The 26,939-nt window shown below is 28.9% G+C and overlaps 1 protein-coding gene across 5 annotated transcripts in view; it reads right to left on the bottom strand.

The window, feature by feature from the left end:
* U2af50 (U2 small nuclear riboprotein auxiliary factor 50) overlaps nucleotides 1–24,464 on the bottom strand; it is a 27,413-nt gene extending 2,949 nt beyond the window's left edge. Inside the window, exons 1-8 of one of the 5 annotated variants that reach the window (XM_014438725.3) lie at nucleotides 24,444–24,464; nucleotides 20,097–20,348; nucleotides 19,203–19,330; nucleotides 18,759–18,875; nucleotides 16,247–16,415; nucleotides 7,609–7,688; nucleotides 5,017–5,139; nucleotides 422–580 (exon numbers count right to left, since the gene is read on the bottom strand). In XM_014438725.3, coding sequence (XP_014294211.1) covers nucleotides 422–580; nucleotides 5,017–5,139; nucleotides 7,609–7,688; nucleotides 16,247–16,415; nucleotides 18,759–18,875; nucleotides 19,203–19,330; nucleotides 20,097–20,348; nucleotides 24,444–24,447 — 1,032 coding nt within the window. In that variant the 5' untranslated portion in view covers nucleotides 24,448–24,464. Of the gene's footprint in view, nucleotides 1–421; nucleotides 581–5,016; nucleotides 5,140–7,608; nucleotides 7,689–16,246; nucleotides 16,416–18,758; nucleotides 18,876–19,202; nucleotides 19,331–20,096; nucleotides 20,349–24,238; nucleotides 24,415–24,443 lie in introns of those variants that run through there. The other 4 variants (XM_014438724.3, XM_014438727.3, XM_014438728.2 and 1 more) reach the window with 4 other exon arrangements.
* Between the last annotated feature and the right edge of the window lie 2,475 nt (nucleotides 24,465–26,939).

The raw sequence follows: 26,939 nt of genomic DNA, 5'->3' as shown, positions 1-26,939 counted from the left end.
TATATGGATGATTGGGCCTAAGTTAATTTGAAGGAGATGGTCAGAGCTGTGGTCAAGATGGTAGAAGTAAGAAATGTTAACATTTGATTGAATGTTTTAAATATTTCTTGCAAATACTTCATCGATTGTCTCCCTTACTCGGTGCAGCATCAAGACAAAATGTTGAATTTAGCTCATTACAAAGAGTACGTAAGCTGAACATTTCTCTCACTGACAGTATGCAGCTACGATTTTTAGTAGTTTCTATACATTTTAATATAAATCCAAAACACATCGACCATTCCCTTGCATCACAAAACCAATTTTCTCCAGTATAATTTTTTTTTTCTCCTTCAAAAATCATAACTGGAGCACTCGACACACAAGAAATGACGAAACTAGAAGAACTTTTAATCAAACAAAATATAAAATCTATAACTACCTCAGTAGCTGGGCCTGAAGCAGAAACCAAGTTGAGACCAGGAACTTGGATGGTAACGGGTAACTGCTGTCCTAATATTGTATTCTTAGCGCCAACACTGGCACGTTGTACTATTAATTTCTTGTCACCAAGCTGCATGCCATTAAGACCAGCAATTGCCTAGAACATAAAAAAATTAACAATGTCGTTAAAATATAATTTATGAAAACATTTGACTATAAAACTTCTAGATTCAATACTACATTTGTAAAAACAATTTAGAAAGTACCTATTAATTCCTGATGGAATTTCAAATTGCAGGTACATCAGAAGCCAGTCACGAGACATTATAGTAAATATGATGTGAAAAAAAAAATTGAATAGCTAACAAATTCTTCATTAAATAACCATAAAATGACAAAAACAAACGAAACAGAAGAAGAGATTATGATATTACTTTCATTATTTTTAAATGGAATAAGAGAACAAATTCAAAGATTCTAAACTCGGAAAATTTTAACTAATCTCACTTTTTACCGGAAGACAAGTCATTACATTAATTGTCCGTTTCTTCACAATCCATCAAATAATAATTATTGGAGGAATACTTCAAATAGGCCCCCCAGGTAAAATATCTTAAATATCTATTATATCCTTGCCTTGTCTAATTTCTTTGAGTACACAAAGTATAAATACATATTACCGCAATTAACATCTGAACAATAATATATTACCTACTCCAGATAATAGACCAATAAAATATTAACTACTTCAGAAATGACTATAAGCACCATATCAATGACTTATTTCACAGTGGTGTGGTGTTAAGTACATTTCCACTAAGTTTACGAAAAATACAACTAAAGGTTCTCCTTTAAGAAAGTTACAATTTTTAAATTAATTTTTCTTAAGAGAACCTTTAATTGTATCGTTTGTAAAGTTAGTGGAAATTTATTAAGCGCAATCGTAAAGTAAGCCATTGATATAATGAACGACATTAGCCTCTATTCGTAGCTTACTACTACACATGAAATAACAATCACAAAAAATTATCACTTACTTCACTTCACAAGTATATTCTAACCCATAACTCTTTACAAAATAGATATATTTACTATAAAAAATATATCTTATAAAAAATTTCTATAACTTTGTGAATTATCCCTATGCTACTTAATTATTTCCAAATCAGCAAGACTTTGATTTTTACATGGCTTCATTCAATAATAATCGTTACTGTTATTCAATTCCAATGGCTTAGCCAACAAGTAATCGTCATTGTTATTCGTTTCATTGGCTTTATCTAATAATAATCGCTGTTGTCCATCAATTTCAGTGACTTTATCCAACAGTAATTATTACTGTCTTCATTTGATTGTAATTGTTACTATCATTCATTTCCAATGGTTTCATCTAACACATCGTTACTGTCATTCAATGCCAATAGCTTCATACAACAAAATACTAACAAATAACAAGTAATAAAGAAAACAACTAATAATAAATGGTACAACAAGAAAAATATGATAACAAATGGAATGAAAAATATAAAAATGAGACTAGTACATATACAACAATAATTATAATTTTAAACTTTCATTATTTATTTATATTAGTCAGATTTTCATATATTTTTTGTTTATTTTCTTTCATATTTTACTGTTCAAATATTTAATTTTTATTCTGACATTGTTCTTATTTTGTTTGTACTTAGCCCTGAAATTTAGGCTGAAACATTAGCATAGTAGTATCACTTAGTACCTCCCAGCACCTCCTCTCTCCAGCCCATCTTCTCATAAAAGTGATAATTTCATCAAGTTCTGCTCAAACTTGTGGTAAGGATTTTCTGTTATTTTCTTTTTTGTTCCATGGTAACTTGTCCATTTCTGTGATTATCTTACTTATACTGCATTTCATTCATAACTCCTGAGTATATATACAGCTGTTCATATATACACGGTTTTGCCACTTTGGTTATCAATTTTAATCATTTCAACTGTTACTATACCAGGCATACCATTATTCATTTAATTGTACTACTCGTTGCTCAAAGTGCATAACTTAAATAACATGTATTCCGTATTTAATTCAGATTGTATTATTTTGTTTAATATAGTGTAATAAATATAGATAGATTGTGCTATTTAATTTATACCATATACCTAATTTGAAGTTTTTTTTAACTGTTCGGGATTTAATTTTTCAAGTCGCATAATAAAATATTTCACAGAGATCACTAAAATCTTGTTTATATAATAAAGAGATTTATTCTATTCATTATAAGTTCTATTGATTTACTCTGATAATTTTCATATGTTAATAATTTCCTTTGTCATCTTATAACCTTACCATAGTTCAGAATGTTTTGTATTGTGTTTGTTCGGTTCTGAAGAGTTTGAACTTAGGTCAAAAAATTGGGTTTCCAATACAAGAATTTTTTTTCCTATTTTAGTATCTTCTTTAAACGCCACCCTCACAATTTAACCCTTTGATAATTGAATAAATATAAAGCACCAGGTTTTGCTTCCTCTTCCTTTGGCTTGATAGATCTTGATCTCTAATAATTTCCACCAGCTTAGATTGTTGGGCAGCTATCCCTAATCTCCCAGGCCCCAAGATCCTCCATTACACGGTTCTTCCATCTAAGGATCTTCCTATGCTTCGGATGCTATAAATGTCCCTATTTATTATATTTTAAAGGATATCATCCACAGAGATATGAGCTTAATAGTCAGTCCACCTCAATCTTCTCTTGAAGACAATGCATGACTGGAATAATGAATTATATAAAGAAATAATTTCCATGTTTTGCAGCATTATTATATAATATAAAGTATTATCCCAATACAGTAAACCATCAAAAAGATCTTTCCTCGATAACAAACAAATCAGTAATCACAGCAGTAATATATCTTACAGACCATTGCCGATTCTTCTAATTACTTCAATGATACAAATATCAAAATAAAATTTTTCATTTTTATCTGAAAGAAATCATTCCTGATGATGCTGAGATGAAATATTCCAAAATTAACTCTGATCAATGGCTTACTTCACAATACATTTTCACTAACATTATGCAAAATACAATTTAAGGTTCTCGCTTTTAGTAAAATTAATTGAAAAGATGTAATTTTCCTAAAATAGAGAACCTTTAACTGTATTTTTTGTAAAGTTGGTGGAAATGTACTTAGCACCATTATGAAGTAAGCCATCGATATATCTTATTACATTATTCTTCAATAAAACACTATTTATAATTGAAGACAATGATCAATTTATACTATTAAATCAAAGATTGGTTTTTTTTTTTTTTTTTAGAATCAGCATTTCATAATAAAGTTTAATCCAAAACATAGCTAAAACTATTTAATGCAGGTTGGCAACCACAGAACTCCATAACTAGCTACTTGATGAGGCTTCGAGACCAATAAATATATTTTCTTACTTTGCTAAGTTTTGACATCATTCCTGACATCTAATCACTTAAGAAATATTTTTCCTAACCTGGAAAGTTGGCAAGTTAAAATTAAAATCTGTACCCCTACAATCCATGAAGGGTTACTGGTACTGGTACTGGTATTTGGTGGGGGGAACAAGTCCAGCAAGTGGGCCTGTGGGTCCTTTTTGCCAACCCCTGATAGCTAGGGTTGCCACCGCATACTAACCAAGGTGGGAGTGTCAAGATTCATTCTTCGGGACCGCTGAAAAATGAATATTTAACTGTCCCAGGAGGGAATCGAACCCATAACGTTTCGAACCGAGCGCACTGGGACCAACCCGCACAGGCGTCACGTCCCCATGAAGGGTTAAGGGTGCAGTACTTTGTAAGGAAGTCTAGACTGCTACTAGACCAACGGCTATGCAAGGACATGATTTGGTCACAGTCACTCTCGTCTGCCAGATTTTACCCAATTTATGAGGCTGGGTGGACCCCAGAACCCACAGGATTGACTCACGGCTACACAGTAATAGAAAACAGTTTTCTGCTCAGCCAGGTTTGAACCTGAGTCGTTGGAGTTGGTAGCATCATGCCTTAAAACAGTGCCACCGAGCTCCCTGAGAAAGTTGGCAAGTTAGTTAGTAATGTAGCATTATTTTGAATAAACTCACAAAAGGCTCGTATTATCAAAATCATTATTAAAAAAAACAAAACAATCTCGCTATCAAAATGCATGGAGTGAATCACCAGCCTACATATAATAGTTTTACTTAATGAAATAAACAATTCATAAAATATTAATTATATATAAAATAAGGCTGATAATGATTTAAAAAAATTTAAATTACTTTTAAATAATTAAGATCTAAAATTATATCATAAACTATAATATATTATATAGCTAAATACATACATAAAATAAACATAGCATGTAAATAGAAATGTTACCAAGGATTTAATGAGAGGAGGGGAGGTTAGGTGGTAGCAAGGAGCAATGATGTTATGGAATACTGAGCACATTTTCACCCTCGGGATTAGACAAGCAGGTGCAACGTTCTCATCGTAACTTGGGATATGTTTCTTTTTACAATATATTATGCATATATATAATATTTATATATTTTGGATTTAGTTAGGGAATGGAGTGTGGATTGAGAGGGTTATCTTTTGTTACCTGATCGGTCATTATGATGTCGGCATATTCACAGAATGCGTACCCCTTGCTCAAACCAGTTGCAGAATCTTTGACCAAATTGAAAGCTCTTAGTTGACCAAATGACATCAGAAGCTCCTTGACCTGTCCACCAAACGTTTTTCCCCTTTTAGAATTTACTATTGGTTTTTTTTTTTTCATTTTCTTTTTCATTAAGTAATTTTTTTTTTTTTTTTAAATTTGCTTGGATTTGAAATAATAAAATTTACTTTTAAAGAAAAAAACAAAAAACAAAAACAAAACAAAAAGCAAACAATAAACCAACTTAAGATAATTTTATAACTTTTAAATTAACTAAATAAATTATATAACATATGATTAAATAAACTTACCCTTTGCTGACCAAAGATGGCTAAAATGTTTTAATAAGAATTTAAGAGAAAATAAAAGGCTAACTACTTACCGGTTTTTTGAAGAAAACTCCCTTTTGCTACCCAGTCTGACTTTCATCTTAAGTTAACATTTAATAAGGCAGTAATTGAAAAATTAAAAGAACATCGTTGTACAAAAAAAGAATAAATAAATAATAACGAAATATTAAATTTGTGAATCAACTTAACAAACAAAAAATAAAAAATAATATTATATATATAGATGATTGACCATACATAAATTAGAAGATGATCAGTGTTACAGTAAAGAAAAAGAAGAAAGTTTCAAATATTTATTAATGGATCAACATTTTTACCACACTGCAGATCTTTATGAGGGCTGTTTTGATTGGTTAAGATGTACACCAATAAGCAAAAAGCTTTTATTGACCAAACTCAAATGTTTTTGTTTATCAGTATACATCTCCACCAATCACAAAAGCCCTAATGAAGACCCCACAGTGCGGGCCAAAACTTCTGTCATTAAAAGTTAAGAGTTAAAACTATTTTTTTTTTTCTTTACTGCAAACCTGATTATCTCCATCTAATAAAAATGACGGATTGAAAGTAGTAAGTTTTTTTAAAAAATTACTAAGACTAAATATTAACTCAGACTGAATAGCAAAGTAACACAACACGACCGGGTCCTGTAAATGTCGAATGACTTAATGGTAAAATATGAGACTTGCCTCATGGTGGCTTCTCCGCTACAACCGAGGTGACCCCATTTATTACACATGATATCTTGCTATAACGCAAAAAGATACGTAAGTCAGTCAACTCTCTTATAAAAAACATAATAATAACTTCCTAAACTTAAATTTGAATTTACTTTATTCTCAAAATGGAAAGAAATTAGTAGGGTTTCTAATAATTTAAAAAAAAAAAAGAAAAGAAAATAATAATCAATAAAACATTTTTTAAAAATTACATGCAATGTAATCAAAATGAAATAGTTAACCACACTAATTTATTTTTTTTGTTTTTAAATTTGTAAAAAAATATTCATAAAACTAAGGGCTAGTGCTAAATTTTAAACCTGCAAAAATTTAAAACCTGCAAAATTTTTATAAGTTTATAATTGGTAGGATTCTCCTTCAAGTTGACTGCACCTAAACTGAAAATAGGAAGGGGAAAAAATAAAGGGTAAAAAAGAAAAAAATATTCTGCCCCTGAAAAAGAAATAGTTCCACCACAATTGCGTTAAGCACTCGAATTCCGTATGGAGTAGCTGATCTAAAAAAAATTAAAGGAAAAAAGGTAGGGAGGGATTAGGGAAAAAAAAAATAATAAGGAAGAGGAAACACAAGGGAATTAGGTAATAACGGTATCAAAGAATAAGCAAAAGCAGATAAACGCGCCTGTGAGGAAAAAAAAAAAAGAAAAACTGGCATGTTGTTGTGTTGTAGTCTTGGCAAACCTGTGACTCCTTCATCAGCGCCTCCTAGCTGTAGAGGGGAACACTCATCCAGTCATAGCTAACATCACTTTAACAACAACGCTTCTCTCAGCGACTCACGTGTCATTTCTGGCATATGCTTTTATTTAATTTTTGTTAACTTAAAATTAATTTGGTTTATAAAATTTTAGGCATTAAAGGCAAATTGATTCTCAATAAAATACCGTTCAAATAATAAACCTATAAATAACGTTCAAATTCGTTTAATAAAAAACCAATGCAATTATAAAATTAATGGCAGAATTCTAATGAGGGGAGGATTCTTCAAAGCTGATTAAACATTTATTTTTATGGATCCATTTTGTAATTATATAGTGTTACAATATTCGAATTTAATTCTATAGAAATCTTAACAGCTTTTGAATTTTCGCAACATATTTTCATATCTTAACAGTATTGAAAAAAGTTTCAAAAGTTAAAATAGTAAATAAAACGTAATTAGATACGGGATATATAATGATAATTCTTAATTAGGATTAATTCACAAAAATCACTTAATTATTTTTAACAATAAATTTAACTCATGATAATAATAATAATTCATGATTATTACGGTACAGCGAGAAAATTCTTCTTTTTTATTAAATGGAAAAAAAATCTGACAACAGCTTATGCCAAAAATAACAAAACATTAATTAATAGAAAACAAAAAAATAAGTTAGTTATGCCTGGATTTTTTACTCTCAAGTAACTATATCGATATAAACTCAAATAAAGATATACCTGATCCTCGTTAAGGTAGTTTGGAAGACCTCCAATAAAGATCTTATGCGGCGAATCAGGTACTACTGTACTTATAACACCTGAAATTAAAACAAATCAATAGTAAAAACTGTATTATACAAGGTGAAAAGTACATAAAACAGGTAAAAAAAAAATAAAAGAAAAAAAATATATATTTCATCACTTTAGAAGCAATATTGCGTAACTGAATTTTTGAATATCGAGATTAGCCATTTGATTTTACCAGAAATTTCGCTCAGGGCGAACTATTATAAATAATAGCTATATACTTAAGTTTTGCTATTTAAAAGAAAACATATGTTGTCACTTAAGCTATAATGCCTCATAATCCTGAAAAAAAAAAAAAACCAACACTACAAATATATAATTATTGTAATAATTAAAAAGAAAACCAATACAATATTCTAGAGACATCTCGTCTCATCTACGATTTAATAAGGTACCAATATATATATTTTTTTAAACCCCAAGAATTCTTTTGAGAAGTTTCTAGAATGATGCCTACATTTTTATTTAATTTTAAATTGTTTTTCCCAAATTAAGGGAATTCACTTTATAGAGACTGAGCTGTGCCCAGAGGGGGTCTCAAACCCACAGGGTTGACTCACATCTGAAATGAATCAACCTTATACAAACCTAGACCTGGGAGATAGTATCAGCACCTTTTATAAAACTTGTTTTGTTTTTTTTAAATAATTTCCTGGAAAGTTGATACAATTATAAAACATGTCAAGTTGCTTCTAAAGTGATTGATTAATAGAGATGGGCAAAGATTAGCTATAGTTGAAACTAATAGATAAAGTTGCCATGGATACGATATTTATTTATAAATGGTTCATTCATGAATGAGGGTCGTATCCATGGCAACATTATCTATTAGTTTTCAACTATAGCTAATCTTTGCCCAACTCTATGAATTAATTAATTGAATGATATTGAAATAGTTTTTTAATTTTTAAACTGATACAAATTAATTTTTATAAAGATCAACAAAGGCATCTTATCTATTATTATGCATATCAGAGTATCAGTTGTTTTTTTTTTAAAGTATAAAAACACAGTAAAACCTCAACCTCAATTATACAGCGTTCAATCGACCTTCTATAAATTAATAAGTAAAAAAAAAAACTGAATTATTTTAAAAATCTCTAGTCTAGGGCACAGCATGTAAAAAGTAAAACTTCAACCTAAGTTATCTAATAATTTTATCGAAAGAACTTAATTTAATAAGAAGTTCTTGAAAGATCTTTTACTATAACAATTTTGAAAAAAAATTTTTAACAAGTAATTTAAAATTTTAATGTTAATTTATCATATATATATATTTTATTATTATATACTTATTACTTCGTGGCAGTCCCACAGGATGAAAACTTGACCCTCCCACCAATCCACCCCTATAAATCCTGATTAAGAAATGGTCTTTCTTATCTCACCTTTAAAAAATTTATTCAAAACAGAAAGAGAAGATTCAAGTTAAAAATTAGCAAGATCGATCAACATTAAAAAAGTGGCTAAAATTGGAAAAAGGCATAAAAACCCACCCTACCCTCTCCAACCTAATCATAATCTTTAAAACAGAAACTTACGGTTAATAATATTGATATTTGTCAATACACGAAATGTCAAAATCTCACAAGAGGAGACCATAACACCAAAAATAATAGAAGGGACCAAAATTATTGGTGGGTTACCTGGCTATAAATCCCAATTTAGCGACATTATTACCTTTGAAACATTTATAACAAACGGGAAGATGAGACTCAAGTTAAAGCGAACAATATTCAAAAAATGGCTAAAGAAAATGTATAGGTTAGAACAAGAACTTTTCCCAAACAAAAGAGCATAATTATTTGTTCCTTTCAATTAACCTGATTAAATAAAGTACTTTAATTATCAAAATAAAATTCAGCTATTATTTATTCAGTAAAATAAAAAACAGGTTTCATCGAAAAATTGGCCCTCACTGATAGTTTTCTGTTTAATTTAAAAACACAATTCAAAGAAGATATGATGGTTTTTGAAGAATATCTTTTAACTAATAAATTGTGAATTCTTTCATCTTATTTTCGATTGTTGGTACTTTCCTATCAATCCTCAGTAATTATTGGTACTTTCTTATCAATCCTGAGTAATTAAGTTTGAGGCTTTGCTGTATTTATTAAGAAAAGTAATTTATAAAAAATATGTATATTTAATCTTAATATTAGGTAATACGATAAAAATAATAAATTGATAAATATATGCTTCATTGGTTTTTTTCTTTAAGATTTTATCAGTATTCTATAAAATTTAAGAAAAAAATACTTGAATATAGTGAATTTCTTTTATAGCCTTTTAACTATTGACACCTTAGAGGCAACCACTTCTTTAAAACTAACCAAAATCCATGAATTGCAACTTTGATGTTGCAAGATTCTATAATATTTTGTAAGAATAAAAAGATTTTGATATCTTTATATTCATTTTATTTATTTTCTTAGTAAAAACAAATAAATAAAATACAAGGGAAGACATTTTTTTATTCTTATAAAAAAAAAAAATCTTTTATTTAATATCTGGTGCTGTTTAATTTTAGTTACCATGGCAGCGGTTGATATGTATTATTATCATGTAACACTGCCAATCTCTGATTTATACATTAAAAGTTCCAGTGTGATTCTTATTGCCTCTCATCTGTTCAACTTCTAATTGATAATTTACATCTATCCATATAGAACAAAGGAATATCCAAATGAAAGGCGATATCATCTATTTTATATATACAAAATAATCTTAGTACATAAATCATAATTATAATAAAGTAATCATCATTTCTAGCAATAAGAACTCTAACACTGTCAGTTGAAATGACAGTAAAATCATAATTGTACATATATATTGATCGTGTAGAAACGCAGTATGAGAGGAAATAAGAAAAAAAAAAAGAAAGGTCTAAGTAAATTCTGGAATTTACTATTAAAAAAAAAAAAAACACATAAACTTAAAATAAAAACTATATAATGCATTCCAGTATTCATTTTGCAATGTTTTTTTTATTTTCTTACATGCTAAACTGCTTTAAGGATAATTGTGGAGACATTTTTTTAACTCGACAAGGATGCCACAAATTTTGTTTTTTAGCCCATCATGAATGTGCTGAAATCGGGAACTGTTAGTGATACCTTTATGATCCAAGTCACTCTGGCTTTTGAATGACAACTGTCAGGATCAAAATTAGGGAGAGGTAGCCATTGTCGTTCAGGTTATGACATTTCAGCACCGAAAAGGCAATTGAAACCAATATTTAAAGAAAATTAAATATATATATGTATATATAGTTGACCGTAAAAATTGATATATAAGAAGATGGTCAGGGTTGCGGTCAGAAGTGAAACAAAAATAGTTTACAACTATTTATTTTCCTAGTTAAATAGTTGTAAACTATTTTTGTTTCACTTTTTACCGCAACCCTGACCATCTTCTTATATAAAAATTAAATATAATTACAGCAGTTCTTTATTAGTTATAACAATTACTTACTCAAAAAAAATATTTAATTTTTATTAAATTAATAATTTTTTTTCACTTCCTACTAAATGCATAGAAGTCCTGGTAGATAGAGACCAGAAGTAAAGTTAAGTAAAGGTTGCCATGGAAACTATAATAGAACAGTAGCCTACCTTCTACTTTATTTTATTCATTTATTTTATTTTTTTTTTTTTCTGAGCTTTTCTCAAGATAAATTATTTTCAGAAATTTCAAAAATTCAGTTTACCAACTTAAACTTTATATAAGAACAAAATTTTAGTTACATAATAACCAATGAGGCATATTTTTATCAAATTATATACTTTTTAAATTTTATTCTTCCTTATGTCACTAAATTGTTCTTAATTTAAAAAACCTGAAATTAATTAATGTTATATAACAAGCAATTAATAAGAGAGAACCACAGTGGACTATTCCACATTTTTGTGAAAACTGGGTTAAAAGTTTCAAAGCATTGTATGTCATCTGTTGGTTATATTATAAAGAATTTTATTAGTTTCATAACCATTCAAGAGTTAGAGCCAGTTTAAGATAGTCTTTGATATTAAGTTGGCAGAGCGACTGTCTAGGTCCAATCTGGCACAGCTAAATGAGATATAAAGAATTCAGTTTAAAAACTGTTTTTCAACTTGAACTGTTTGACAAAAATTTTGTAAAATATTCAACAGTGTTTTCTCAAAATTATGGATTCTGAGGATAGTCCACTTTGGTTTTCAATGCAGTAAGTGTAGCAATAAACTTAAAGGTAATAATTATCCTTATTATTTCTAAAGGTTGATCGTGAACTACAGTTCATTTCTTTATTGACTATATCTTTATATGTTATACCCTTGATGAGTTAAACCTTTAAACTCACATTTTCGCAAAAGTTAGATTTTTGAGTTAGTATTCAATTGAGGATGCTTACCGAGTCAAAACTATTTTAAGCAATTCCTAATAACAACATGTTCAAGAGCAAAAAACAGCCCAAATATGTATACAGGTTTAATAAAATCCTAACATATTTTAAATCTGAAATTTTGAATATATAAGCCTAATTAATGACAATCTCTAGTAAATCCATTAGAAATAATTATAAAAGTAAAAATATGCAATTGTACAACAAATATTGTTTGACAGAAATGGAATTCAAAATTCACGAAATAATGCTTTATGTTATTAATGATTTCACGATTATTACCAATTTAAATTTTGTGATTAAAAAAAACAAAACATATTTTACTGAGGTCAAATAAAAATCTTTAAGAGGTCTTGACAGGCAAAAAAATTGTATTGGATACCAAGAATTATTGTTAAAATAGTAAAACCCTATCAGTTGGAAGTCACAATACTATTCATTTCTAATTAATAATCTAGATATTTTTTTTTCTTGTTAATGACTATTAATTTGTTTTAAATTAGCAGAGTTTAAATTCTTCACCATGTCGTTTTCACTTGAACAAATACTAATTATTTATAATTATATCAATTTAATTTTTAAAATGCTTAATGACAAAATTAGGAAACATTGTTTAAAAATAAAAAGTTTCAATTTCTTATTAATTTGAGGTATTTAAGAGATATTACAGTGAAGGAACTTTTTATAAAATTGACATATGAAATGGCAACGTGAGTCCTATAAAAATTTCATGACGGTTCAGTTGACTATCAATAATTCTCTTGTAAATTATTTACTAGTAAGTACGTTTTTTACTAAGAATTATTGGATATTTACTTTGTTATAAAATATTGAATTCACCAATCCTGAGGTATGAATCAACATTACCTTTTTCCCCCATCAAAAAATAAGATAAAAGTTATGAAGTACACAGGATACTAAACTTTTATAAAAAGTTCCTAGATTTATTAGATTTCATTATAAATAGATATGACAGGTGGGTTTACAGCGATATTTATTTGCCTTGCTTTTTGGTCTTCTGAGCTAATATGTTCTTTTCTTTTTTATTTTTTTAAGTCGCAAAATCAATTTTGATCATAGTAAATAATATAATAATAATAAATCCAGTAATATTTAGCATTGCATCAAATAGATGATGACATAAAAAGGCAGATAAATAATTGTTACTAGATCTGACAGGCCTACCCGTCATGTTGTAGGTGAAATTAAATGTAGATATAAATTTCCTGATTCAATGGTTGATATTTCTCAATCTTTTATAAATAAAAAATAATAATTAGGCTGTACTATATATAACCATTGAATTCATAAGTTTTTTTTCTCAACTAGTGTTGACCATTTTTCAAAATTAACTATAATAGAATACATTAAAAAATGACAAGACTGTATTCAAATAAATAAAAATATTATTAATAAATTCTTGTAAATATAGAGTGTCTACCAAACCATTTTAAGAAATCTCCTGAATTGTCCAGGTCATTGAAATAGTTCTAATACAATAGAATATAAAAACTATCGGGGGGTGAGGGACTCGACTCCCCGATAGTTTTTATATTCTATTATGAGCAATGAGATACCATTTTTCTCTAATACAATAGAATATAATACCTATACACAGGTCGGGTATTCATGCTATGTTAAATATTTTCAGTCAAATCGCTGAAAAAATTCATCCATCCACTGTAAAAAAATTATTTAGTCGAGGGTGGAATACTTTTTTTCCTGAACAAAAAGTTCAGCCTGAACTACTAATTCTTTGAAGTCTTCGTCATCTGGTAAATCGTCTATATCAATGAAATTCACTTTATTGAATTGGGAAACAACTCATTACAAAAGACTGATCTACATGACAATAATAAGGCCTATCTGGACATACGGAGTTGAGCTTTAGGGCTCCACTAAACCTTCGAATTCCTCTTGTATCCAATCCTTACAATCCAAAATCCTCAATGCTCCCCACTTACAAATAAGTCCTAACTATCCATAAAGCCCTTAATGTTCCATATGTTACCGATCCAGCCCGAACCAGATATCATTCCTTCCATTACAAACTCCCTAACCACCCAAACTCACTAGTTTCCAACGTTGCTTCCTCTACCATTCCTGGCAATCCTCCGAAGCGCCTGAAAAGAAGAAGGCCTCATGACCTTATATTGTAAAATGTTTTTAGAGCTCTACCAATGGGTGGTTTCTCTACATGCTGTCTCATATCATTATGATCTTACTTCAAATTTGCTAATTGTATTTGATATAGCTGTAAATGTCAATAAATAAAAAAATGAATTGAAAAAGAAAGGGAATAATACACCTTCGCTAGATGACAGATCTAACTGAAAGTATGGAAGGTTCCTTGCTTGGTTACTTAGCATTGGTATCATTGGCCAGCAAAAATTAACACTAGATTTAAAGGTTAACTTTTCTGGCGATCCGTTTTTTTCCCCCCCCCCATTACTATATTATTATTGCTATCCTTTATTTTATTAGTCTCAAAATGTCCAAAACTAAAATAATACAAACAACGAGCAACTGACCTATCAAAACGACAACAGACAAAATGATGTAGAGAGCTCAGTTGGTCTCTTGCGTGATATTACTCTCCATTTAGCAGACCTAATAACCTCTCGACCCTGTTAAATCTTTTAAACACGCTAAAAAAAGGAAATATTTTTCCATTTAACACACTTTATCATGTTAAACTTAAGATCATTAATACCCCAAGAGCACAACAAAAATGATATTCAAAAGTTCAGTAAGAGATAATAGACAGTGATAAGATCATAAGATATAAAGATAAGTGAAAAGGTCATCTGAGGAGGCTCGAATTCCAAAAAAGGAAGGAGTAAATTTAAATCTTGTTTTTTATTGTCATGTTTTTTTCGTTGAATGAGAAACAATAACTAGAAAACTATTGAAGTTAGATAATTCCAAATTGTAATGAAGTAAACTAAACCAAAAAAAAATTTTTTTAAGTACAATTGTCTAGGTTAAAACCATTTTTAAGAGGCTAAATGATACAAATGCTTTCTTTTAAGAATTTAAAATCAAATTTTCCATCTTTCTCTTTGTACATTAAGTTCGGCCTTTCCCCTTCCCCATTAGAGGTAGGCCCCAGTCTGTCTTGGAACAGTTAACAAATAGCTATATTAGAAGTACCCATCTTTTTCTTTCCTTTTTTATTATTATTTCCCATGAATACAGTATATTATACAAGAAATGTCAGTTTAACATAAGGTACGACTTATCTAATTTCCATTTTTTTTTTTTTATTAAACTAACCTATTTAAAATTGCTCATTTCATTTCATGAACCAGCATAGATTTCAACTCGCCTATAAAAATACAGTTCATTCAATACCAGACTCTTTCTGTAAAATAATTTTTTATCAGCCCCTTTTCGGACAATAGATGCCCTATTTTTGGAAAAAATTCTTTCTTTAATAAGTTTAAAATTAGAAGTTCACAACCCATAAACGTCTACAAACCACTAAGCTGGAAATTTAACCGTAGGCAGCCCTAACCCACAGGTGATCTGGAGCAAAGGGAGCCTCCCCCCCATGGAAAATATTTAAAATTAAATTCTTTAAAAGTGAACTTCTAGTAACTTTGGCCTGTTAAAACCTAAACATCAGGAAAGATGATTATTAAAATATAACTCTAAATTTCCAAAAAATATGTGTATCCAGATACAGCCACGTCCCATGCCATGACACCCATGGCCCAACTGTGGTCCACGGATCATTGGTTGGAAAACACTGTTTTAAGTCCAGGTTAAGTCTAAATCAGGATAAGAAGAGATTAGGCTTTTTGATTCACGACAGTAAATGTTCGCTTATGTTTCTTTGCTCATAAAATTCCTTGAATTTTTCAGTTCAGGTATTTCAGGTTTGGTAGACACCCTAAAAATAATTTATCCAAATCCTGAATTATTGAGAGCCTATCAAACCAAACGTTAAAAGGTTAAGATGTAAAGCTTTTACAGCCAAGCCATCCACCTCAATTGAAATATTTCCAATATTCGAAAATAATCCATATTAAAAATATACATAATAAAGTAAACGAATAGAACAAAACTTAGTTAAGTTCCCATTACCAAAACTAAATATAACTAGTCTCTGAAAATAAAAATTAATACAGAAAAAAAAACAAGAGTTAATTTTTTAAAGAAGAAAAAGTAAAAACCAAAACCTACTGTGATCATGTTGCGAAATAGAAAACAGACCTGGGACATTGAGGGCTGACCCATCTGCTATACCAGGAGTTGGCTGGTAATCATGTGGGCGCCTTATTTTCAGACTCTGTCCCTTGAAGTTTATACCATCAAAAGCCATAGCCTGTGTCGTTTCATCTATTGACCTGAACTATATAGAAAAAAATACATTCAAGTAAACATAAAAAAGAAACATTAAATAAAATCAATACAACATATGAGAGCAAATATGACCTTATACACAAAATTACACTTCATTAGATTGAAAACACAATCATTTCGATAGTACAAGCACCTTTTGTCTATCAGAATACAGGCAATTTCCGTTTAGTACAAGAGCCCAAAAGGAGGAAAAATCCAGTTATTTCACCCCAGTTTTTGATTACTTTAATGTTAATCAAATATAGTTACTGGTCAAAATTGACGAGTCTGACAAGTATAGTTAGGGGGAATAAAAAATAGTGGCTGTATCAAAACATTAAAAAAAAATAAAATTAATTTTTCAATCGGAGCTTGATAACTTTAAAACTATGAACAACACTAGAAAACCTAATATCATTCAAAGTAGAGTAAATTAGCTAAAATATGAGCTCTAATAGAGCTATTTACATTCAATAGTTCCAGAGATAGTTTCATAAAAAGCAACATTTTATAAAAAAAAATAACGAAAACTCACTAGTTTTTAAATTAATTTTGGGGAAACTATATCGCAGGAACCATTAGACATACAGATATCCGCCAGCTCTCAAATTAAAGCTAATTTAACATACTATAAAGTAGTTTATGACGTTTATCTTTGCAGTAGTAGTTTTCATGATATTTGCCAAAACAAATTCATAAAATGTTGGAAGTTAGTATTAGTGAGTACTAATACTAATTAATTTGAGTAAATTAATGCTAGTTCAATGAACTATAATAATGTTTATCTTCATTGGATCAGTACTTATATATTTGCCAAAATAAATTCAGTATATGTCGATTTCAAACTTGTTCAAAAAAAATTTTTGATTTATGAAAAATATATCTCGGGAACCATTAGATGTACAGACACCCGCACAGTTAAATGTACTATAAGGTAATTTATCAATTATTTATATATGGGATAATAGTTTTTGTAATATTTGAGAAAGTAAATTTACAAAATGTTGATTTCTAGTTTATTCATCATTAATTTTGACTAGTAATTATACATATTTTCATTAAAGTAATAAAAAAATTGGGGTGAAATAACTGAATTTTTTCTTATCTTGGGCTAATTTTAAAGGCAGTGTAATCATAGGTTAGATCACTTTTGCACTCACTGCCTCAAATTAAATTAACATATTTAAAAGAGACAAAAATACTGATAAGTTGGAATTAAAAATGAATCATTCATATAAAATAACATTAATTACTACAGTGGAAGATCGCTGATTGACCGTGTATATTATTAATAAATGGAATATGGCTCACTGAGTGAGTTTGACTTAGACTTCTGTCAAAAATGCCCTGACGAAGCCCTGCAACGTGGGGTGAAACATTGGCTCATTAAAATAGTTATCACTATCTGAGTTTTTTTTAACCACACTCGGACTATATTCCAATTATTATTAATTACTATACTTAGTGATACATTCAACTGGACAATTCATAATTTAGTTTTATTTTCTTGTAATTAATTATAATTTTTTATTATTCCATTATGACTTATTACTATTCATTTTTTGTTAATAATTATTAATAATATTTAGAATAAATAAATACTTGTTTTAATAATAAGGCTCATACAATAATGATGTATAAAGGTATTTCATAATTGATAATATATGTAAAAAAGTTGAAGTGAAAAAAATCTTCCGTTCAAATTTTTATATTATTTTCAAAACTTCACATTATCTCTACACAATGTTTACAGTAAATAAAAAAGTTTTTATTTCATAAAGTTGTTTAAACTAAATAAACTTTTATTTCATAAGATGCAAACCAATATTATATCTTACAAATTATCAACTTAAAGTATTAGATTGTAAAAAAAAAAGTATAATATTATAATTACAAACAATAGTACTTCTGTTAAGTCCTGTTGGGACTTTTAAGTCCTAAATTACTTTCCATGTAATCAATGACCTTGGTGATGACTTAAAACGAAAATTGTGTTGTCGGGTCTTTAATTGTACCTACCTAAATTCAGTGTTAAAAAAATTTAGCACAAATTTTAAAAGAGCTCAGGTAAATAAAAGGTTAAAATATAAGCATGTTTCAATATTTGCTCATTGAATTACAAATCAAGAACTGGAATCTTACCTCATATATAGTTCAATAATCAGTTAGTTATATTCAGTGAAATAATTCCTTCATCTAAATTTCTTCTTTAGGATTTAAAATATTAATTACACTTCTTTTTGTTATAAAAAAATCAATAATATAAAGTTTAAAGAGATGTTTAAGTTTTAAAATATTCAATCAAGAGAAGTGTTGATGATTAATATTACTGATATACGACTAATATACCTACCTCAAGGAAAGCAAAATTTTTATCTAGATTTATCTGGCAAGCTAAAACTGGATTTCCTGCGGCTTGTGCCAAACCAGAAAGATGCATTTGTTGATTAAAGAACTCCATCATTTCGTCCTGCAACATTTAAAAAGTTAATATCAAGTCCATATTTACGATTATATTAACAATTATAAAATGAATGATAAATAAAATCTATTAAATTATTAATTATTAAGAAATAGCTTAACACATGGACTCCCAATTATGTGATAACTTATAATGGCATTCTTCTTTAAAGAGCTAGTTATCTCGTTATTGGCAGTCAAAGTATTAAAAGAGATTAAAAAAGTTAATAAATAATAACCATCATACAGAACTTACATCATGCAAAGATATTTCTTCGACAAATTAAATTTACAGACGTTAATTTTATTTATCAATAAAAAAGATATTTATTCAAACCTCTGTAACACCAAATGGAATGTTTCCAACATACAATCTCCTGGCTTGCCTAGTGATAGTAGAACCTACAACAGGGACCGCAGCCTGGGGAGTGTCAGCGACTATATTAGCAGGTATCTGTCCAGCAGCTGTAAACCACAACGTAAGATTAGAGTAAAATTTCAATTATATATCTTAAAATTCTACAAGAAATATACTGAGTCTTTCAAGATTAATTGTCCTAACCGAATATATGAATTAAGGATTCCAAAACAGGGAAAAAATTCTCTATGAAGGTATGTCCGTTAGCATTTTTATAAATATATTTGCATAGTCATTAATGTTTTGATGTTGAACAAGTAATAAATTATAATTAAAAGAAGAGAGTAGGCAAAAAAACTTAAATGCGGACAAAAAGAAATTCAAAGTTTGACGACTAAAAAATTCAAGTTTCTGTTTTTAAATGAGCGAGTTTCAACAAAATTAAGTGAATAAAAAATAAAGATAATTAAAACTATTTTGGACTTCTTAATGAAAATGGTCAATATTTGAAGGGCTTTATCCGCAAAAATAATGGTCGTACAGAGCTTATTTCGATTTTCAAACTGTAGCAAATTTTAAAAATGATACCGCAAGCTATTCTTTAAGGCACATATTTTTAAAGAACAATTGAGAAAATGAACTCTTGAAACACTGTACTAGTTTCAACAAAAACAAATTTTATCAAGTAAAACTTTATTTTTTATACTTTTTATGTTGAAGAAATCAAAATTTAACATCTAGAACTATACAAAAAATTTGTGATGACGGGTGTTATCAACCTCTGAACGATTTTATTATTTTAAATCTGTAAAAATTTACTCTAATGATATAACTTTTACAATGACTATAATAATAATAATAATAAATAGCTACCTTGCATAGCCTTGTACTGAAGGGGGCTGATATGCTCAAAGCCGGGAGGAGGCACGTCCCAATACAGCGATGGCCTCCTTCTCCTCCCTTTATTCTTTCTCGGTGAGCGCGACCGGCTCCGCTTTCTCTCATGTTTATTGTCTCTGCTTCTACTCCTGCGATCCCTGCTACGTGAACGGGAGCGCTTTCTATGATCTCTATCCCTTGATCTAGATCTTCTCCTACGATCCTTATCTCTCTCCTTATCACGATCTGAAAAGAATTACATTCATTTAAAAACTTTACATTCACAAAGAATAAGAGTTAATAAAAACTATAACATGACTAGAGCACATTACATCAACTATTCTGAAATGCAAGATTAAACTAACTTAGTCATAATTTTTTTTTTTTTTAAATAAAATTAATATCAATATTGTGCAATGTTGCATTTAAATGAAGGTTACACTACACCAAAAAATTTAGTATTTGTACAACATATATTAACCGTCACTACCAAAATCAAGGACATAGAGGTTAAGAAAATAATAGAATAATAGCTGAATAACAGAAATATCATCAGAAAAATAATTTAAACTATAAATAGCTATCAATTAACCCTAATTTTAGTATAAACATAAATTAAACATTTTTGCGACATAAGAAGAGTATTAATCACAAAAGATTTAAAGTAGAACACTGTTAGATATTGTTAAGGTTTATCAGTATCTTGCTTTATATTGTTCACTGTTGTTCTTCCAAAACCATAAATTTCAACTATACTCATCTGTTTCGCTCTTTCTTAAGCACTCAATAACATCTTTTTCTAATTAAGCTACAAAACTACTCATTAACGCTACTCTGATAATTTTTATAACTGCACTGAAATTTCAACAAATGTATTGAATAAAATGGAGTTCATTAATAAAAAAAAATTAGTTTAAACCTCGAGTAAGTATTCAACAATATTATGTATGAAAAAATATTTTGTTATGTTCTAAACTTGTAATTAAACTGGGAAATTTATTTTTGATATGTAGTTGTCTTTATAAAAACTAATTTGACTTTCTTGAATTATTTTTATCTAATTAAATATGGTCCATATATTATTATTTGTAAAACTGTATGTTAGGTAACTTTTTTTCTACTTCTCTTAATATTTTTTTATTTATTTTTTGTTTAATATTACAGCATTATGTAAAACACTACCTTTCTTTTGAGTTTTATTTTATAAATAAGCAGGAAATATATTTTAAATAGACAGGTGGATTCTATTTAATTAATTAGTAACTAGAACAAAACATCAAAAACTTCTTAAATTCAAAACATGCAACCAGATAGTTCGGGGTATAACAGACAAACCTTAACTACTAACTGAAAGCATAGATAAGTTGGTGATTAAATTAAGTTTTAACAACAAAAATTTACATAACACAGCACACTTAGGACATTAAAGAAATAATTCAAATAAATTAAATTAATGATACTTTGATAAAACACTCAGATTGTAGTAGCACTGATATAATCAATGCTTAAAAAGGTATTCCACTTAAATATTAATTTAGTGTTGTTTTTTATGATATCACAGTGTCATGTTAGAGATAATTTTACTAATTTTTGTAAACTGAAAAACGAAAACTAAAGTTCACGTACTTATAACAAAGGAGGAACAACATAATATAAGTTTGATCAAATCAATTATCTTGAATTTGGAAACAAACAATATCACAACACACCTTCCTGGATAACAGATCTAACTGAAACTATGGAAGGTTCTTTGTATGGTTATCTACTTAAATATAGATTTGCACTAAATATCAGTTTAACCAGCTATCGTTGGCCAGTAAAGTATATCACCAGATTTAAAAGTTAACTTTACTGGTTCAATGAATAATTATTGATTTTATCTAAGAAAATCATAGTTTAAACTAATGGAGTAACAGGTCCTTAACTTTCGCAAACAGAAATTTCAATTAATCCAAGCTAAGCTGATACTTAAGAGAAATTTGGGTTTTAGAACTAGATAATACAATAAAGAATGATGGACAGTAAGCAGTGTGTAAATATAGTAAGATAATTTAATTATTATTACTTCATTGTAGTACAATGAAAGAATTAACAGCATTCTATTAACAAAACACTACGGACGGTTCACATTATTATAATATTGCCTACTGAAGTGTCATGATGGAGCATAAACCCCCTACAATTCTCACAGGTTATTTTAGAAATACCTGTCTAAATAAAATAGACTTCCCCTTATCTGGCATTGCCAGGACCGAGTTGACACTAGATATCAGAAACCATCCTTTAAGGAGAAAAAATATATCAATTACAGCTTTAAACAAATTTTTTTTTTAGGTGAGTTAAGGAATATAACACAACTAAAATTATAACCATTTAACTTCACTAACGGAACAAAAATGATCCAAATATTCTTTTCACTATGAGAACCAAATGAAATTGAGATAAAGAGAACTGATATAAAGGAAAAATAAATAGGTAGAGAGATGTTAAGTGGAAAAAAAATTATCAAATTTTCACTTTCTAATTAAGTGATTATTTTCTGGCGATTAAGCGATTATTTAATTTAGGAAACATTTTTATAAATGTATAATTTCCAATATTAATATGAAATATTTATAATTATTTATTACTTAAATTTATGAAAACACTATACGAGAATTTTCATACAATAGCATGGAATGATTCTGATTCCAAAACTATCTAAAATTATACAAAATTAAACTCTGAATAAAAACATCAAGATTAAGCATACTTTCTTTAATGTATAAATTAATGGATTGGAGCACAGAGATAAATACCAAAGATATTAATAGCAAGAAATACAAAATTATTAAACTATAGTAACCGCATAATAATTTTAATTAATTCAATTGTACGGTAATTAACTTCAATCCTTTTGAGATCACTGACCCAACTTTAAGCGGCTAGAGACTACATTGACTTCTACTCCTACAAGTATGAGGTGGACTATTCATATTCTACTGGAATACTGTATTAAATTTAGAACTTTTAGAAAGTTTTAAAATTAAAAAATAAAAATAAGCATGATGAGATGGAAAAGCACAAAAATTGCACATAGGAACAAAATTAATGTATCAAGTAACTAAAGTAATGTAAAGTAAATTATCAACTATATGTCACTTAGATGAAGTGAAAATAGTAAAAATTGCTTAGCAACTATCAACCATCAATAATCCATTTATTAATATATACGATTATCCGAGAAAAATAAACAGAATAGTATTTATATAAGAAAATGGATATAAACATAACCTACACCCTATGTTTTACTAGTTCTATACAACAAATTCACTTGAAAAAACTAAACACAGTTGTGCAATCGAGCCTGATATGTACTGAGATAATAGAAAATAAATGGAAGAAGTATAAAATTTATTGAAGTTCTAAATGTTGAATATATATAATACATTTGATAATTAAAAATCGAAAACAAGACTACAATCAGAAAAAATTAAAAGAAATTATACTGAAATGTTTTAAGTATTAATTACTAACTAACTGAAACCAATACAATTTACAAAAAAAGAAACAAACATCCAACAATTTTAAGGGCAGATGGAATCAATAACTAATCATATTATGTTCAGAAGAATAGAAAGCGAAAATTTAATATAGGCGTTTATAAGACCCTAAGCTCAATTTAGATTGACTGATAAACATGCATCAATAAAATGAAAAAAATGTTCAAACCAATTCTAAAAGGCAAATTTTAAAAAGATTAAGAAAAAAAAAGTATACCACCAAATATGGGTTGGTATAATTAAGTTGTTAGTTCACCTTGTTTTTTTATTTAAGAATCAAACTTATTCTAAGAGAAACCAATATTCATATATATCTAAGTGAACATGGTATTACTAGAGTTATAAAATATAATTCAAAAGCTAATAATAACACTAGAAAAATAAAAAGTATTTTTCATTATAGATCTGTAAGTCATATCAACTAAACATAAATCATTAAAAAATTGATCTACAATGTTAAAATACCTAAACCGATAATGTAAGAGAGAAAACTATCATTACATAAACAAGAATATTGAAAATAAAAGTTCAATCTCAAAGAAAGACCTTATAACAATTTTCATAGCGGTGCGAACAGGTTAGATATAAAATTACCTTTTTGGTCTTCACCCATTACTGTTCAAAAAGAACACGAAGCTCAACTTTAAAATATTCTAGTCGAATAAGAAGAATATAAAGCACAGGGGGAAATAACAAATAAACTGTTCCCTAATAAGTAACCAGACGCCGGACTACAACCTAAGACGCCATATTGATTTTAAGTACAGAACTTAGAAATCTACAACATATTTCTACTTACTCATTAATAAGGTTATAAATCAGATCTCGCTATAATTAAAAATATAGCACAAACAAATGAAAAATGTTTTCATATTTAGAAAATATAATCATATATCATAATTAGCTACGATTAAAAGCTAAAATCGTAATTAATGTAAATATGTTTTCAGTTTTATATCTCTTAGCAATAACCAACATAGCTAACTTTATCCTTTATGCATGTGAATCGTTTGGTATTAAGTCACTTTGGTCTTAAAAACAAAATAAATTACGTAAACAAACTTATACGAAAAAAGAAAAAAATATTCTTAATTTCGGTATGTTCTATAATTCGACTTTTTAAAGCAGTTTTATGAAAATTGTTTCATCAATATTCAATCAATCCTGTAAAAACATATGAAGTCCCTCTAATTCTCGACTTCATAGCAATCTTAGAGGACAGTTTAGTAAACATTGCTCATCAAACACCACCCGATATATACCCTAACTCATTTCAGGACTAAGTGAAAGTAGAGATAGTTGATCAAATTGAAAAAATTTATAGTCTACTAAGATTTAGTTTGCCAAACTAGGATTCGAGCCGTGTTATTCACCATGGGAAGTAAGCGTTCTACAAGCTTTACTCATCTTCTCTACATCAGAAAAAAAGCAGTGCGAGTGATTGATACAAGAGATTGTAGCAAATGTCTGTGGAACCTGGCAAAGTTGTAGAACTCTTCTGACTAGTTCAAGTACTTGCTCGTAAAGTTGTAAGCGTAGAACGAACAAGTACCCTACTTGTTCTCCGAGGATCTGTTCTATGAAGTAGTGAGTGTCGTCGCCGATATTCGCTTCGATTAATCTTAGACCCGGGAGTTCTCGAGTGCATCATTGACGAAATAAGGGAAATATTATGCGCTTGAAAGTTGTCAGAGACGCTAGTATGTCTCATCTTCTGGGAATGGTCCTATTGCCTAATTCATAACAATGTAGTATGAATGCTCCGGTTGAGAGGTTGACTATTATCTCAAACAGCTACTTACTGGGTACGATTTCTTAATGAAAATTTTTTAATCCTATTCCATGCAGAGGATGATTCAGTAATTTTGGATAAAACAGTAGTACATGCATTCTTTTATTGCCCTTCATTTTCTGAAGTGCTAGACATGAATCTTATGCAGAATTCAGTCCGGAAATCGAAATCTTTCTGATGAAGATCAAATTGGAATGCTGGCAGACCCGGTTGCAAGTCAGAAATATATAAAATAGTGAAAAAAATTTATAAACGTTAAAGTTTCGATCCACATTGCAGGTCTTCATCAGGATCTGCCTTGGTAAGGCTTATAGCTCAAATAAAAAGGATCTTTTCTGGATTCGTTTATCTCTTGAACGAGGATGGCGAGCAGAGGTGATCAGTTCAATGACATTTAATTTTTGCTACTGTAATGTTAATAATTGTTATATATTATGTTTTTAAAATACATACATTTTTTTAATACAGGAGTTTAAGTAAAGAAATGTAAGCTAAATTTAGGTTTTTAACGCAGCTTCAAAAAATCCAATTATCTAATACGACGAAGGCGCCCGTCATGGTGTAATATTAAAATGGTTTGACGCATAATATGTCTCTTATTTGTTTCGGATTTATTACTTATATTTTAAGCAAACATGATAGGCACTTATGAGGTAATAATAATTGAAATCTTGAGAGTTGCTTCCGTATTGCGGGAATTCAGTTTTTTAGATTTACATTAATCGTTCATAGGTAATTCAAAAATCAAGTTGTGAACATGGCTTCCCGTTGGTCATTCGATATATTTATGTTTTGGCCTCATCAATATTACATGACTCCCTTATTGGAACTTTCCGTATCATGTGCCAGTAGTTCCTTGTCAGGCTTCCTACCCAAGTTGGTAGATTCCTTTAGGAATTTCCCAATTTTCTGTCAAAGTTCTATTATTAGTTTCGGCAATATTTATTTTATTCATTTTTTATCGAGTTTATTTGTAAAGTCTTCCAGAAGGCTTCTATACTGCACATTCAATCATATTCTCAATATTACCATTGTAAGAAGGTAGGTAGGATGAGATATAGGTCAGGATAGAGAAGATGGTAAAAGGAGAGTAACTGAAAGATCACCAGTCTTTCGACGTTACTATAACGATGGGAGAAACCAGTCTCTAAACATTGTAAAGTATTATATTACGCTACTGAAGGACATCAGTCTCTTGATCTAGACGATGACAAGCTTGAGAGGAACCAGCTTTAAAAATTTGTGGGAGTAACTTGTCTTAGTAGAGTCATTCTGGTAGAACACCAAAGAGATCCCAAGTAAGTTACCGCCTTTTTTTTTCTGATCCCTCCAAAACAGAAAACAGGAGGTGAGGGACCTCCACAAGTTACCGCCTTTTCAAACTGAAGGCTGTTATTTATATCTCAAAGTATTTAGTTGTGAATTTATTTGGACTCATCCAGGGGATCTCTATAAATTAGTTCTATAGAAATAATAATACAAATATGTTTTAAATTTATAGAA

Source organism: Halyomorpha halys, unplaced genomic scaffold (genome assembly GCF_000696795.3).
Source record: "Halyomorpha halys isolate HHAL.00 unplaced genomic scaffold, Hhal_1.1 Scaffold65.1, whole genome shotgun sequence".
Classification (NCBI taxonomy): Eukaryota; Metazoa; Arthropoda; class Insecta; order Hemiptera; family Pentatomidae; genus Halyomorpha; species Halyomorpha halys.
This window is presented reverse-complemented; position numbering and strand designations above follow the sequence as displayed.